The 16,951-nt window shown below is 36.2% G+C and overlaps 1 protein-coding gene across 11 annotated transcripts in view; it reads left to right on the top strand.

Annotated features, from left to right (window-relative positions):
- Nucleotides 1-16,951, top strand: part of Dennd1a (DENN domain containing 1A) — a 489,363-nt gene that overhangs the window by 44,271 nt on the left and 428,141 nt on the right. For 10 of the 11 annotated variants that reach the window (XM_063227177.1, XM_063227157.1, XM_063227192.1 and 7 more), the window contains exon 2: nt 2,423-2,493. In XM_063227177.1, coding sequence (XP_063083247.1) covers nt 2,423-2,493 — 71 coding nt within the window. Of the gene's footprint in view, nt 1-2,402; nt 2,494-16,951 lie in introns of those variants that run through there. The other variant, XM_003470793.3, reaches the window with a different exon arrangement.

The raw sequence follows: 16,951 nt of genomic DNA, 5'->3' as shown, positions 1-16,951 counted from the left end.
AATGTGAACGCTGTGTATATCAAAAGTGTACCCATGAAGTTGAAGAAAAAACCTTTTTTTAATCCAGAGAAAATTTTATTTATATATATATATATATATAAATTTATATATTTATAAATTTATACATTTATACATTTATATATATATATATATATATATATATATATATATATATATATATTTTGTACTGTGGATCGAACTCACGACTGCGTACTTGCAAGGCAGGCACTTATGCCGCTGAGCTAAATCCTTACCCTGCCCAAGAAATGATGAGATGAAATTCCACATGTTACAAAATTTTCTTTTAAAAAGATGCTTTTAGGTTTGGAGGAATCCTCTTGATGTTTTTCAGATTATACTACCTACTATTCACTAAAGATGGCCTTAGAACATTCCTTTCTTTCATCAGATTCTCTGCCTTGAAATCTTTTGAATAAAAGGATGTTCCCTAAAGTATTTTCCACAGATGACTGGTGCCAAAGGGTGCTAACTCTGTAAATCATTGTGTATCCTCTTCAGAGGAAGAAAAACTAAGATTTTTAAAAGGCCTTCTTGAAACTTTAGTTTATTTCAAAATATTTTTAAATGCAAGATTCTTTGATTTAGTAGACACTAAATCAGACATTTAAAAAATAACTATTTCACAAGGTATATTTAAATGCCTGGAATTTTAGAGCAGTCAGTTCTTTGTCCTCGACCTTTATTGAAAATAAAGCCCACTTTTCTGTTTAATGAAAAATTATGATCTTCCATAATATAAATAAGTAGCTTACTGATTCACAAAACACATTTTCACTTAATTTTTAATCCTAAGGAAGAGGAGAAAATATTACCATAATTTATTGAGTCTAACATGCCATAATTTAGAAGATAAACCTGTATTTTATATATTACTAAGACAAAAGTTATTGCCATTAAGAATTGTAAAGGGCTGTAGATTGTTAGACATATGATAGTGTATGGAAATCAAAGTTCACTGTAAAGTCAGTAAAACATAGAATTTGAAGGCCTTGAGATGTGAACTCTAGTCCTGGCTATATTTCTAATTAACTGTGGGGATTGTGGTTCTTTACCTGTATGGTGGGCCTAAGCCCACACAACCTACCTTTCAGGGTTAAGATGAAGATGTAACGAGATCAGTGACACAATTGATTTTGAAAAGTAGGCTTTACTATAAAATTCAGTAGGCTTTACTTGAGTGTTAGCTTAAATTTTTTTTATGCAAGCTTATTGTCAAGTTTAAAATAGAATTCTGTTATAGACATTTGAAAATTTTTCTAAATGGTTTTTCATTTAATCTGAAAATAATATCTTTTTATTGTAGTTTGAGATTATAGGAAAAAGACAAAGATATTATAACCACATTATTTTATATATATATATATATATATATTTTGTCTTTTTCCTTTTTTATCGGTACCAGGGATTGAACTCATTACTGTCTGCTTGCAAGGCAGGCGCTTATGCCGCTGAGCTAAATCCCCAGCCCCAACCACATTATTCTTATCACCCAGAATTTTTAGCTATTTTTTTTGTCTTTTTTTTTCATTTTTATCGGTACCAGGGATCGAACTCACGACTGCCTGCTTGCAGGGCAGGTACTTATGCCGCTGAGCTAAATCCCCAGCCCCTAGAATTTATAGCTATTAACATCCTGTTAGTGCTGTGATTTTTAAAAAACTTATAAGTATTTATGATATTAAAAAGGAAAATAATATAATAGCAAATATTCTTACACTTGCCATTGACAATATAGGTGAATAGTCTGTATGTGAGAACATTGTCTTAAATTCAAATTAATGTCTTGTCTAGTGAGATAGGGGTACTGAATCTCTTGTTTTGGGACTTAAAACCTATAAATAGCAGGTTAATTTTGTCATATGAGTGCTTTATCCTAGAATATGCCAGAGATGACTGTTCTGTGTTTTGTTGCTTTTGTCTGAGTTTCTTCAAAATTCCAACCTGTGACTTTTGAGCTCTAGCTATGGAGATCAGAAATATGACACCTGTTTAGTCATAACATTGACTAATCAGATGTATTTCGATTTTTTTGTTTGATTTCATTTTATTTTTATTTTTTGAGACAGGGTCCTACTATGCAGTTCAGCCTGCCCATGAACTGACTTTGTAACCCAGGCTGGCATCAACTTTACAATGATCCGCCTTCCTCAGTCTCCCGAGTGTTGGGATTACAGGCATGTGCCACCACACCTGGTTGAATTTTCTTGTTTTGTATTTTTGTAAAGTTTCCCAATAATTTTGATGAGCTGTTTTTAGTTTGAGGATTAGGAAGGTTCTGGCTCAGAAGTGAGTAGCTTGTCCAAAGTTCCATGACTATTAAGTTATGGAGCTAATGATTTTAATGGAGGTCTACCTTATATTCTATAGTCTGGTCAGTGATCATGATCTGTTTCTTTTGTAGGCAAAACCCGGAGACTACGTTTGAAGTATACGTGGAAGTAGCTTATCCTCGGACAGGTGGCTCTCTTTCAGGTACTTTGCATGTTTGATTATAACATAGTGTGTTTCTTTATTGTATGAGATAGCCATGAATATGAGACATTATATGAATAATGTGAATAAACTGTTACTTAACTTTTAAGTATATTTAAGGTTCCTTCCCTGCCAGCCTCCCATATCTGCATCATCGTCATGAGAATGGAGAATAAAAAGCACAGGGAATTGTGTGAATCGAATCATAGTATGGCTTTATTTGTTGTAATCATTGAATCTTCCATCTCTCACACATGCCTGAAGACAACTTTTTAGTGTGAAATATTGTCACCTTGCTCATGAGCCAGGCTTAGAGTTAGATTATGGGATACAAAATAACAGAAAGGGAATTCTCTGCCACTAAACCGAAGGGAGATACTTGAAATAGATAATTTAGCAAGTCTTATATCTGCTGTAAGAGAATTGTAGGGACTGTACCATAGAAAGAAACACTTCCTTTGGCATTAGCTTTTAGTCTAATTTTATATGTATTCCTGGGTCTTAAATAAGGTTAGAGTATCTTGTGTAAGCTGTGTGTATCCCTTCTTGACATAAAATCCTTCTTGATTAATGAGAAAAATAACTTTATCGTCTAGTATATTTTCCTTGATAACTGAGAGAGTGACACAGTTTACCAAGTGATAGAGATTCTTGGTCTACACACACAAGCACTTACCTGTATTATTTGATGTATTGGGAAAGTGAATTTACTTGAATAAGAAACTTGGAGTAATCAAGATTCTAATACAGTTGTACCCTTAATTGGTTTTACAACTTGATCATATTTTCTGTTTTGTTGTTTTAGTTAGATTGCAGTAACCGTAAACATAGCTGCCTTTGACTGTTTTGTTATCCTGTCTATGTTGTTGATCTTTCAGTATCCCTTAGAGATAATTGAACAGCATCCCAGTTCTACCTATGAGAAAATAGAATTTCAGGAAGACGAAATAACTTCCTAAGTTTTTACAACTGTGTGTAGGATAGCCAAGATTTTTGTTTCAAGTCCCTTTCACTCTAAGGTGCCTTCTGGAGGGCAATGACTATATTGTATGCTTCTTTGTCTTGCCTACATGGCTTTGTGCAACCTCATCAATATCTGTTAAAGTGAGGGAATTTGTTTTCGTGGCAAACGTGAATAATTGTACCTGCAGGATTGTCTCAAGAAGGCTATGAAACATTTTGCAAATGTATGGCTCCTTCTGAAGTAGAAGGTTGACCCCCACATTAAGGTACCCCTCTCCTGTACAGAGAACAGGAGCGCTCAGTTTAGAAATACCGAACTGTTAGCCAGGTGTGTACGTGTAGCAGCTCCTCCATGGGCTGCCTTCACCAAGGAACCGCTTGAGGACAGCTATGATTTGTCAGATAAATTAAGGATCAAAATCGTCTGATCACTACTGTTGCTAATATTTCCCCCTTTCAACATCTGAGGATTTTCTTCTAAAGTTAAAATTAATTTTTCTGAATATGAACAAAATTTGAAAGGCACAAATGAGATGGAAGAATGAACTGCAGGAAGTTTTTGTCTTGCTCCTTTATCTGGCTCATCTGATGCAACTGTTTTCTTTTCTTTTTTTTTTTTTTTTTTTTTTTTTTTGGCTTTTTCGTTTTTATCGGTACCGGGGATCGAACTCACGACTGCCTGCTTGCAAGGCAGGTGCTTATGCCGCTGAGCTAAACCTCCAGCCCTGCAACTGTTTTCTTATTTAACCTTTTAGAGTTTCCCTCAGCTTTTTATTTTGAAGATAGTTTTCAAGAAAAAGCTTTAAGAATAGTTTACTGCACATGTCCTTTCTTTGTATTCACTTATTGTCACTTCTTCTTCTTTTTTTTCCTCCTGGTTTTACTGGGGATTGAACCCGGGGTCTTTGTGCTAGCTATGTCCCATTTTTATTTTTAAATTTTGAGACAAGGCCTTTCTTACTCACTAAATTGCCTGGGCTGGCCTTGAACTTGCAATCCTCCTGCTCTGTCTCCCAGAATGCTGAGATCACAGGTGTGTACCACCACACTTGGCTTCTTACTATTGCTTTTTTTGCCACATGTGTTTTGTTACCAAACATTCTCTCTCATTCTCCGAAGCCCCCTGTTAAACCAATTAGAGAACAAATATACATTATTGGCTCACCTTCATGTCTTAATGTTTCAGGATATTTCTTCTAAGAAAAGCTGGGTGTGGTGGTTCAGGCCTGTAATCCTGGCATTCAGAGGGCTGCGGCGGAAGGAGCACTGTGAGTGTGCGGCCAGCCTGGGCTCTGTAAATGAGTTCGAGGCCAGTTTGCACTATGTAATGAGAGTCTGTCTCCCAAAAAAAAAAAAAAAAAAAAAGGGACATTTTCTTAAATGAACTAGATTCATTTATTGAAGTCAGACAATTTAACATCGATATGTCAGTTCTTTATACTTAAATTTAATTTACTGTCCTATATAGTGTTTTCTCCTCTGATCCTGAATCCAATCCAGATTAGGTAGACATTCATTTTTACATCTATTTAATTTCTTTCCATTTAAAATGATTTACCACTGTTTTTTCTTTTTATGATAAGTTTCTAAAGAACTTAGATTTGTTTTATAGAAGGTCCCTGGATTTGTTTAGGGCATATGTTTTCAGCAGAAATTTCTTAAAAATGATTTGTGTCTTCAGTGTATTATATCAGTAAGCACCTGGTAGCTGTCCCATTATTTGTGAGAAAAGTGCATAAAACCTTTGGTTTAACTTGTTAAGTATAAAGTGAGCGGCCATGTTATTATCCAGGTTAAAAGCTGGGGTGTTGCCTGCTTCTGTGGAAATGTTAGTCCTGACAACAAGGATCCTGTGCTGCTCCTGTATCTCTGGGGCCCTGCTTTGATCATCTCTGACTGTGCCCCTTTTCCTCATGTGAAGGAATCTGTGGACCTGTGGGACAGTTCTACTCAGGCCCTAAACCCTTATATCTTAGATTGTGCTGTGTGTGAGTCCCCAGGGTCTCCAAATTCCTAGCCTACTTTTTTTTTGCATGGAACTCTAAGGAATCAAAAACTGCTCACCAGGAATCAGGTCTTCCAGTTAGTTGTAAAGATACATTTGTCATGATAGGATAAAACATACTTAATAGCTTGTAAACTTTTAGATATCTTTTAGATACAGTATTTAAAAGTGTAGTCATATGATTTTTGGGTCTTTGTACTTTTTTGGGGGAGGGTTCTTTTTGAGACTGGTCTCACTCCATGGTTCAGGCTGGCCTTGGGCTCACTTTGTGGCCCAGGCTGGTCTTGAACTTGGAATGGTACTTAGGCTTCAGCCCCTTGAGTGCTGGGGTTACAGGAGTATATATCAGGTAGGTCTTTGTACCTTTGACAGAACCTTTAAATGGAGCTGGACTCAGCTGGCACTCCAGAAATCCCTCCCCTTTCTTCAGAGGTAATCACTGTTCTGACTTTTGTGATAATCATTGCTTTGTTTTTCTCTATAGTCTTTCTATGTAAGTACATGAAATTTAATTGGGGCTGGGGATTTAGCTTAGCGGCATAAGCACCTGCCTCGCAAGCAGGCGGTCGTGAGTTCAATCCTCGGAACCGATTAAAAAAAACATTTAATTGTGCCTCTTTCTGAATTTCATAAAATTACTTTTTATGCAGTTTGCTATTGCTTTCCTTGATAATGTTTATAAGGGTCTTTCACGTTTATATGTAACTGCAGTCATTCATTTCATTGCTGCATAATACAGAATTAAATCACAAATAAGTTAACCATGCTGATGCTGATCCAATCCAGGGCCTTACCCATGCAGTGTAAGTGCTCATCATTAAGTGATACCCCTTCTCACATTGGCAATCCTGAAAATGTGCACAATTCCTGACACTTGTGGTCTTATAATCAGTCCTGGTGCATGTAAACATTTGTTTCCATAGGATATATAGCATACTTGATTACTGGGTCATGCTAAGCTACTTTTACAAAGTTAACCATGCTAGGCTGCCCTCCCACCTGCACTGCATAGTAATCCTTATGTACAGAGCTTTTTTGTTTTGTTTTGGTACCAAAAATTGAACTCAGAACCTTGCGCTTGCCAGGCAGATGCTTATGCTGCTGAACTGTATCCCTGGCCTCAATGGTAATCCTTACTGCTTTTACAATTTCTTCAATCCTTGGATGATTAGATACTGTTTTTGTCAAGATAATGGTTGTATAGTAATGTCTCCTTGTTGTTGTCGTTTATACCTTCCTGGTGATCAGTGAAATTGAGCACCTTGGAGCTGGGGGTTTAGCTCAGCGGCGTAAGTGCCTGCCTTGCAAGCAGGCGGTCGTGAGTTCGATCCCTGGTACTGATAAAAACGAAAAAGACAAAAAAAAAAAAAAAAAAAAAAAAGAAATTGAGGACCTTTTTGTAGTATTTATTTGCATCTTGAATATTTTTTTTATAAAGTACGTGTCTTTTGTTCATTTTAAAAATTGCCTTTTAAAACCTTTTCCTTATTGGCTGATAAATTATTATATTATGTTTTATACTACGTATTAATTATATATTAATTATCTGGTCATATGTGTTGTGAATATCTTCTACTCTCTGGTTTGTCTTTCACTCTGTTTATGGCAACTTTTTTTTTTTTTTTTTAATCTGTACCGAGGAATGAACTCACGACCGCCTGCTTGCAAGGCAGGTGCTTATGCTGCTGAGCTAAATCCCCAGCCCAGATTTTTTATTTTTGTTTATGGCAACTTTGGTCAGAATTTCACTGCTTAGACTGGGTGTGGTGGTATATGCCTGTAATCTCAGCATTCAGGAGGCTGAGGCAAGAGAATTGCCGAGTTCCAGGCCAGCCTAGGCTACATAGTGAGTTCAAGGCCGGTCTGAACTATAGAACAAGACCCTGTCTCAAAAAAACAAAGGTGAATGTGGAGGTGCACACCTGTAATCCCAGCAGTTGGGAGCCTGAGGCAGGAGGGTTCCTGGGAGTTTGAATCCAGTCTGGGGTACTAAGCAAGTTTAAGGCTCACTTGTACTACATAGCAAGACCCTGTCTCCAAAAGCAAAAACAGAACACACAACTTCACTGTATAAATATAGTAATCAGTATTTTCTTACTTCACCAATATAAATATTCCTTTTTCTAAGAGATTTGTAGTTTTGCCTTTCACATTTAGGTCTTTACCAAGGATTTTTGTTTTCTGTTAGACGAGTAATATCTAGAGAATTTAAATTCCAAATGTGGCTCTTCACTCATGATTTGTAAAAGTTGGGGAACTAAATCTAAATTGTAGATGTGTGCTGTGCCGATACTTAAATTAGGAACTTCATAGCTAAACAATTGGCTAATGATAAAAAGACATAAGTGGAAAACCTGGTAAGAAATACTACTAAACTTCAAAGATGGCCCTTTTTCCCATTGATTGGTGTGTGCACTAGTGAAGACGTGTTCTGGGCACTGAAGAGCATCTCATAACATCCGTGAGAGAGACCTGTGATCTGTCAGTTCTACTTAATTATATTAAGGCCCCCTAAGCCTAAAGGAATTACCTTCTAAAGATGTACAAATAATGTTAAAGTATACAAGTCAACTTGGGGTATTGCTTACTTTCTTTGGGAATTCATAAGATTCCTAGTTGCTGTTACCAGAGGGTAAGTGTCACTGAATATTTGATTTTAGACACCTTTTGTCTGCTTCTTCAATCTTGTTAGATTTATTATACTTGCCTTCTTCTGATATTATTTGATGTGTTATTTTTGCCGTTTTAGATTATCGCAAAGGATCTTTCTTATAATAAGTCTTTGTTCCTTGGATCTGCATCTCTGATGTATGCCAAAGTATCTGAGCAAACTTAGATGTAAACCTTACGTAGTACAGTACCATGTCTGGGCATAATCTGCTCTTTGAAGTTTGTTTGCATCCTCCTGGAAGGATTAAATCCCTGCTGTGAGAAGGTGGGTTAGAAAGCACTGAAACTATTTTATAGGGCTTTTGTTCTATAAAATTCTGTGAGAATTTCAGTCTCACAATTTTTCTTATATCATGTTATGTTATGCTTTCATCATAAATAAAAAAATACAGAATGGTCATCTTGCACTTTGTTCAGAAGCTGCCAAAGCTGAATTTAGCTTGTGTGACCAAAGGTCTCAGAAGAGGGTGCTCTTGCAAGAGAGATCAGCCTACAGAGTCTCATGATCAGATGGCGCTGGCCATGCAGAAACTGTGGAATCTATTTCCAAAACAAGTGTCTCATTACAGCTGGCATCTCTCCGCCTGCAGCGGGTACTCTTCCCGAGCAGATGCTTAGCCCTGGGAGAGTGGCAGCATCAGGTTCTGCAGGGCTGCTCAACAGACCAGCGTCCTCCTGTGTTCACTCTTCTTGCAGGATTTTTAATGCATTAGCCACTTTTTAAAGATAAAGGGACAGTCAAGTTGAGACACTGTCCAGGGTTTTGTGAAAGTAATGCATGAGGTATGGTGCTTTGCTACCTGTGTTGTTCAGCTATCTGGGTGTTAGGCAGCAGCCTTAAGAAAAAAAAGTCTTTGTTTAAAATCTCTGTTAAATAACTATCCACAGTTTGGTGTTAGCAGCACCAAGAAGAAGATTGATACTTTGTTAACTTAAAATATTGAGAGTCAGATTTGCTATTCTGAAATGTAGCTTTCACTTTATAAGATTGTAATTGTGGTCTACCAGCTTTGCCTGAACCTGGGTCATAGTGGATATACAGTGTTATTAGAACAGTTTAAAAAAATAAGTTAAACTATGCTGTCTGCTTAGAAGTGGTGTGGTTTATGTGTATGTGTGTGTACATGCTCTTTCCCTCATTTTATTCCAGATTGAAATACTCCTGAGAGATCAATATCAATTGAATTTATCTTCTTACTCTTTTAAAAAATAATGTAGAAAATCATAAGCTTGAATGAAATAGCTAATTTCTACTGAGTCCTTCTTGTGCTCATTACTCTTCTTAATTTTATATTATTAAACCTCAAGCAGTTGTTTTTTAAAAGGTTGAGAAAAAGTGAGATTCAAGAAGTTGACCTGCCCTGATTGGGCAGTCTCCAAGTTGTAGATCATTTTAACTTTACTTGTGTGGCATCTTCCACAGAATTACTACTACTGCCTGCACATGCAGTGGTTAGAAAAAAATCAGATAGTGTTAACGTGGGGGAAGCGAAATCAGATTGGTGTAGAAAATAAATGGAGAGGCAGTTTGATTCATGAGTTGTACGCAGGACAGTTTTCTGAAGAGTCAGCATTATTTATTTTCTCTTCTTCCTTCCCTCTGTTCTTCTCTTCCTCCTCTGAATTTTCCAGTGCAAGTTGGTAAATTTACACTGGAGTGGTAAGGTGTGGACCATGATTCTTAGTACACACTGGTATTCTTTGTAGTATTCTTAGTAACAAATTGATATTTGTTTAAAAGACATGGATCTTTTAAAAGGTTTGTGATTTTTCTCTGATTTTTAAGTTCTTGACAAGCTAGATAGGAAAAGTCTTGTTTGGGTTACAGACATGGAACCTCGTCTCACCATGTTTTTCAGAACTGATTTTAAAGAGTCGGTGTAACTTTGAGAATTATAGTGTGCTTTGTCTACCTTTTCCTTAAGATACCTACCTGTAATAGTAATTTTTTTAAACTGTATATGAGCCTAGTGAGAGCTCATTTTAATAAAACACTTGTTGGGGCTGGGGATTTAGCTCAGTGGCATAAGCGCCTGCCTGGCAAGCAGGCAGTTGTGGGTTTGATCCCCAGTACCAATAAAAAGGAAAAAGACAAAAAAAAAAAAAACCCAAAAAACAAAAGCCAAAAAACAAATAAAACACTTGTTCACCACCTGGTGAAGTAACAGGTATTATCCCAATTATAGAGGTATGAAAATAGGGCGCCATGAGGGCAGAAATTATCTTGCTTTTACCTGTACATTTCAGTAGCTAAGAGAGTGCGTGGCAAATAGTAGCCCCTTAAGTATTAGATGATTAAAGCTAAGAGAAAGGAAGTGACTTGCCCAAACACAGAGTTGTGACTTGAATTCTAGTCTGTGATCTTTAAAAAAGTTTATGAAAACTGTCACACAAATTATAGAATAGGTATGTATGTATACTGTATAAAGAACAGATGAAAATACATATTACCTGCCACTCAGCTGAAGAAAGAACATTTCGTGCCCCTTTCATTTTGCCTTTCTCTACCAAGATCACATTTTGAAATTTACATTAATTGTATATCCTTGCTTGAAGCTTGTGCTTTTTATTATATTATGCTGTGGCTCAAAATTGGTTATATAGAATGAATTTGAATTGCTGTTCTTAGGCAGTAACAGAAAGTGAGCCATATATTTTCTTTTCTTAATTAATGCTTACTTTTTGGAAGCAGATCCCAGGCTTTTTTCTTTCTCCTCAAGTGTACAATTTAGGAGCTATCTAGGTATAAATTACAATACAGGGGAGCTCACAATATATGATTATTCATGACAGTGGTTTGACTTGGTATATTTGTGCTTCATAGTATTAAGCCTTTAGCCTTGTAGGTGGACCAGGAATTTAATGATTTGCTAAGCCTTTTAAAATCCAGGCAAATGGTGAATTTGTTAAATTTTTAAAAATGAATTGCTTTGTGTGTTTTTGAAATTTAAAAATAAATTCCCTTCTAATGCCAATCTCAGTCATGTTTTCAACCAAAAAAAAAAAAAAAAAAGACACTATTTCATGCAGTTTGAGAATGCATAGTGTGTGGGACATGAAACTTTTTTTCAGTGTGAGAGCTGTTGTTATTTAAAATTTTTATTTTTATTTAAGGCAAGAGTTCCTATCTCTATGTAACTCCAGCATTCAGCAACTGTTGTCAATTTAGCATAGCTGAAAAACAGGAAGTGCGTAAAAGTAACCTAAGTAGATTTCTGAGTATATGCATTAAAACTAAACTACCTTATTCATGGAAGAACCCTTAGCTTGTGCCTAAGTATGTCCTGAGAATTTCTCTTTATTATGTTGCTCAGCACAGTTACTGATCACATTGATGGCTTTAAATCATTGTTATTGATCAGAATTCTCTTCATTCCATGTGGCAGACCCAACTAAATCTGCCTTGAGCATAAAAGGAAATGATTAGCTCTCAGCACTGAAACATCCAGTGATTTAAACCTGGCTTTCAGTTTTGCTAGATCTAGGTTTCTACACATGCTATCAGTGATTTGCCCTATTTTTGTCTCTTGGTTTTCTTTTTTCTTTGTTGTTCTCATTTCTGGGCAAGTGCTCCTTGTGCAAAGAGAGCTGCTAACAAATCCAACCTTACATTTTAACAGTTTACCTAAATGGCAAAAGAGTGTTTTACACTATTTTGAGCCTTAGTCTCAGGACTGATTATAACTGGTCCTTGAGGGTCACGTGCCCCTCTATGAAGTAAACTTTGAGATGTTGGGGTTTAGATTCTGTGTAGATTGTGAAGTGCAGCCTGAGTCTGGTAGCCTGAGGCTGAGACAGGATCATTTTTCAGAGGGAAATCTAGTGCTGTTACTAGACACAAGGGGAATGAATGCTGAGCAGCCAAAAGATTCCTATTATAACTGTTAAGAAAATGATGTGTAGTATTCAGCTGAGCATAGGGGCATATGCCTATAATCAGGATACTTAGGAGGCTGAGGCAGGAGGGTCACATGTTCAAGGACAGCCTGGGAAACTTTAGCAACACCCTGTGTCAAAAAAGGAAAAGGTCTGGGGAAGTAGCTCAGTAGTTAAATGCCCCTGGTTTATTTTCCAATACAAGGCAAAAAGGAAAACATTATATTCAAACTGTTTTAAAAAAAAAAAGTCAACTGTACAATCTAGTATGGAAAGATTTTCAACCAAAATGATTAAAGGGTCACTGCTTAAGAATGTAGATCTTTAACTAACTTTCTTTCTTTCCTTCTTCCTTTTTTCCTCCCCCTTCTCCCCATTTCTTTCTGTACCGGGGATCGAACTCATGACTGCACACTTGCAAGGCAGGTACTTAAAGCAACTGAGCTAAATCCTCGGCCCTCAACTTTCTTGTAAGTGCTGTATAAGGCTGATCTTTCAGGCGTCTTGATGATGTGGTATTAATGTCATACATTTAATTCTTTAATCATCTCTTCTTTGAGGATTCATTTTAGGTTCTGCACTGTGCTAGGATGTACAGAGCACAGTGTTAGCGCTATAAAACAGGAAATGATCCTCATGTTTTAAATGCTTAAGAAGACTTACAAAAGTAAAAATCTTTAGGACGTTCTATTCTGGCTTTTGAGTTTCTTTTGGTATTATTTCACAACACATTTTGCATTTCCTTCTTTATGTTACACTGAAAACATGCAGTCTGTTTGAAGGATTTCATTAGAAAAAGAAAGCTTTACTGAAGATAGCACCATGAGCTTGCTTTGCCCAGCAGGAGACTTTAATAAGTTGCTCAATTTAAAGGGTATTTTTTAAAAAAACCTTTACTGTGTTCTTAGGCATTAGAAATTTCTGCTATCACAAAACTATTGGAAGAGAATATAGGTGCAGATTAATTGCCGTCTAGATTATAACAATGTCACTAAGTAACTGGGAATAGTTTGTAATAAAAACAATGTAATGGCATTACAAAGACTTGGAAATCAGACTAGTTCAAATTTCTGCCACTGATTATTTGACCTTGGGAATGTTAGTTAAAATGAATTCTACTTTGCTTATTGTTTAAGTGGGATTTATATCTACTTTAGTTTGTTTTGTACGTTAGAAATAATATGTATAAAAATCTAACAGGAACTGGTATAAACTAGATATTTTTGCAGTGACTAAATTTAACATCATCCTTAAGTGAAAAACAAACACTTATGCCTCAAATTAAAAGCAACAAAGCTTATTGCAATTGTGATGTCATTAAAAGATTAAATTGGCCCTTTTTTTTGTTTTTCTTTTTTATCGGTACTGAGGATTGAACTCATGACCACACACTGCAAGGCAGGCACTTATGCCGCTGAGCTAAATTCTCAGCCCCTTAAATTGGCTTTTCGTATTAAATTCTGGTTAAATTAAATTCTAGTTCAAATACTAGAAAAAAAAATCATTATATGAAAAATATAAAAACATACTTGATGAAAATTGCCTGAATTGACCAGTTTTCTTTTTCAGAGAATGTAAGACTTGAGTTGTTCTCTGAAAGATGCACTTTATGCACACAGATAATTTAAAATGATTGCCTTATATATCTTTTTCTTCCATTTGTATGTTACAGTTAAACTTGGACAAGAACCCATTGATCAATCCTTTGTTTCCAGAGTTTTCGTTTACACTATGTGAGAAGATCCCAGATGCCAAAAAAAGTTACTATCTAAAATTTATTAAACCAGCCAATTTCTGGAGTACAACCCTAAATTAATACATATTGAGCAGAAAAGATCATTGATACTTAGAACCATAGAATTAGTTTCTTGAACATCAAAGGAAATTTCCATCAGTTAGTTGGTTGTACTTATCATGAAAGAAAAACTGACAAAAGTATTTAGGAAAGTTTTTTTTTTTTTTTTTTTTCAAAGACTGAAATGAAGGGGCTGGGGATTTAGCTCAGTGGCATAAATGCCTGCCTTGCAAGCCTGTGGTTGTAAGTTCGATCCCTGGTACTGGTAAAAATAAAAAACAAAAACAACAAAAAAAAATAGACTGAAATGAAAAACTGTATTTTCATCAGTTCAATAAAGTTGAAAATCAACTAAGGAGATTATTTAATTCCATTTTCCTACCATATATTTTGGTTAATAGAAATATACCCTCTACCCTGCAAAAAGCCCCTCAAAATATAATTAGCAAAATCTGATTGAGACAGTGATTTCTAGGGTCAGATTATCTGGGTTCAAGTTCTAGCTTTTTCATTTAGAACATAACTTGTATGATTTTGGGCAAATTACTAAATGCCTCTCTTTTAGTTCTGAAACTAAGCTGTAAAATGGGAATCGTGATAATGATGATATCTACCTAGTATTGTAAGGATTAAATGAAAAATAAAAATGAAAATTATGTGCAGGACATGGCACATGAACCTTCAAGTTGAGGATCACCAGGAGTGTGAACTGGGATAGGATACTAAGGCAATTCCAGGCCCAGGAGCTTCTAGAAGGCTTCAGTAGGTTTCTTTCTTGCCTCTTGTAGCTTCAGCAAATTCACTTTAGGCTTTAAAAAAGTTTTTAATCCCTGGGGCGGACCCTGGAACAAGCTGACCTAATTTCTCTTGTGTTTGCTGAGTGGCGGTTGAGTTGACTTGGGTTTTATTTGGGCTTCTCTGGGCCTGCTGCAGGATCAAAGCTCAGGGTTATACCCAATTTAAGCTGAGATGTAGTTCTGACCACTGCTATGTTTTCCCCTTCTTACTCTGAAAAAAAAAAAGGTTTTTTTAATATCACGTTTCATTCATTCAAAGATGCTTATTATAAGCCTGCTGTGCAACAGGGGCTGTAGAGGGGGGGCGGACATCTATCAGAAAGAAAAGTATTTGCAGAGCCCTGATGGAATATTTGTTTTTGTTAATCAAAAATAATGACTTTTGGTCAAGTTCTGATTAGCTTGAAGGGAGTGACCCTGTGTGATCATGCTGTAAGAATGCCAGCTCCACAAGGTCAGAAGGCTTTGCTTTTTTTGATTCTCTGATGTTCCCTATTGCCAGAAACAGTACGCGGTACACAGTAGATGCTTAGTACATGTTTGTTGGACCAGTCAGGAGTCCACAGCAGTCCAGCTTAACACAGGGAGCAGCTTTGATACTTTGGTTAATCTTTGCAGTTTTATTGTTGAAAAATATCTCATTTCTAGCAGGTTTAATGTTGAATTTCCTGTATTCTCTTTTTTAATGGAAATTTGTGGCTCTGGAGGGAGAGCATTTATATTAGAGGTAGAAGTTCGGTTGCCATTTTCTTTTCAGTGATTTTTCTGGAAGATGTTGTTCTCCCTTTTCTATGAGCAGATGTGCCTGGGATGAAAAGTTGAAAAGGAAGGCGTGCTCACATTTGTCTCACCAGGCGAGGAATGCCTTTTCCTTTCCATTTAGTAAGTGTCCATCAGACTTCTCGGAGTACAATGAGGCATTTACCCCAGGCCTCGGCAACAGCCTTTACTTTTTGCATTTTAGGCTTTTTCTGCCACCCCTGGGAAACTGCCTGGTGGTCTGGCATCATGGGAATTTGTGTTGCTAAAAGCTGTTTCCCCACCCTCTCCTGAGCAGAAGCAGTGGGTATAGTGGGAAGAGGTTGGGATTTAGATCTAAATTATGGCTCTACTGAGGTTAGTAGTGGTATGTGTGAACTTGGGGGCTTCCTCATTTTTTTGTTGACCTTTCTCATTTGCAAAGATGAGTTTGATACTTTTTTTTTTTTTAGGATAGCTGTGAGAATTAAAAAAATATTATCCATAAAATAATTAACAGTGCCTAGTTTTCTCTCTTGTCCTGTGTTAGTCATTGTTTCCATCTCTTTCAGCCTCTTGACAAAAAGTGCTTTATTATTTTTTCATTGCTTGTAGCTTTAAAAATCTTGGTGATGATTTTTTGGGGGGAGGTGAGACAACTTGGAATTTTGTTAATATATTTCCAACAACATTAAAAAAAAACTACTTAAACTCATATACTTCATTTGAAAGCTTTGCAAGTTATGAATTTAAAATAAAAGTCTTCAAGGATGTTCTTATTCCCAAACTGAGAGAAAGAGAGAAATGTGTGGTGAAAGAGATATTTTAGCTTGCTTTTGTAACTTCAGTTTTGCTATGCAATGTGCCAAAAGTTATTTCTCTCTAGGGAGTGCCTCTTTCAACAGTTTGTGAAGGCAGCATAAATTCTCACTTGGTGTTCAAGGAAGATGGTAATACAATTTAGTACAACCAAAGTATTCTTTTTAACTTGTTAGAAACCAAAATGTGATTGCAGTGGCAAAGTTGTCAGCACACTCGAGTTTAACAAGTGTTCGAAGGATTAGTAAAGGAAATGTAGTTTACTCTGCAGCTTTTATGACAAAGAATTTAAAAGGTTTTGCTCTAAGCCCCACCATGTGTTTCTTCCTTTTCTCCAAAACATACCTCTAAGTTGAAAAGAGATGAATCTCTTAGGGAGAAACTATTAACTGTGAGGGAGTTTATCATTGTTTGAGAGGAAGCAGAGCATTTACATTTGAATCAACTCTGAGTGTAGTTTGTCCTCTAATCTCGTTCCTCCTAGAAGCTGGTGAGGAGTTTTAAGTACTTCCTACTTTATGTTCTGGTCCTTGTAGTGCCATCTTAATTTTCTTGGGGATCATAAATTTTGTAATTCAAAGTAAGCAAACTTTTGAGACACTGAACCTTAGCTATGCACAGAAATATTTTCTGTAGTTATTGAGGTCCTTGAAGTGGGACCATGGCCAGAATACCCTAAAAATATCATAAATTTTTTTTTAGGTAAATATTTCAGAAAACTTCAAAAAGAATTTAATCACTGTCTGATTCTTAGTTGCAGTTGATGAACAGTTTACATGACAAAAAAACCTGTTT

The sequence above is a fragment of the Cavia porcellus genome, unplaced genomic scaffold (genome assembly GCF_034190915.1).
Source record: "Cavia porcellus strain 051 isolate PalLab524CR breed Dunkin Hartley unplaced genomic scaffold, mCavPor4.1 scaffold_1, whole genome shotgun sequence".
In the NCBI taxonomy this organism is placed as follows: domain Eukaryota; kingdom Metazoa; phylum Chordata; class Mammalia; order Rodentia; family Caviidae; genus Cavia; species Cavia porcellus.
Note: the sequence above shows the minus strand (reverse complement) of the source record. Positions and strands in the feature narration are given on the sequence as shown.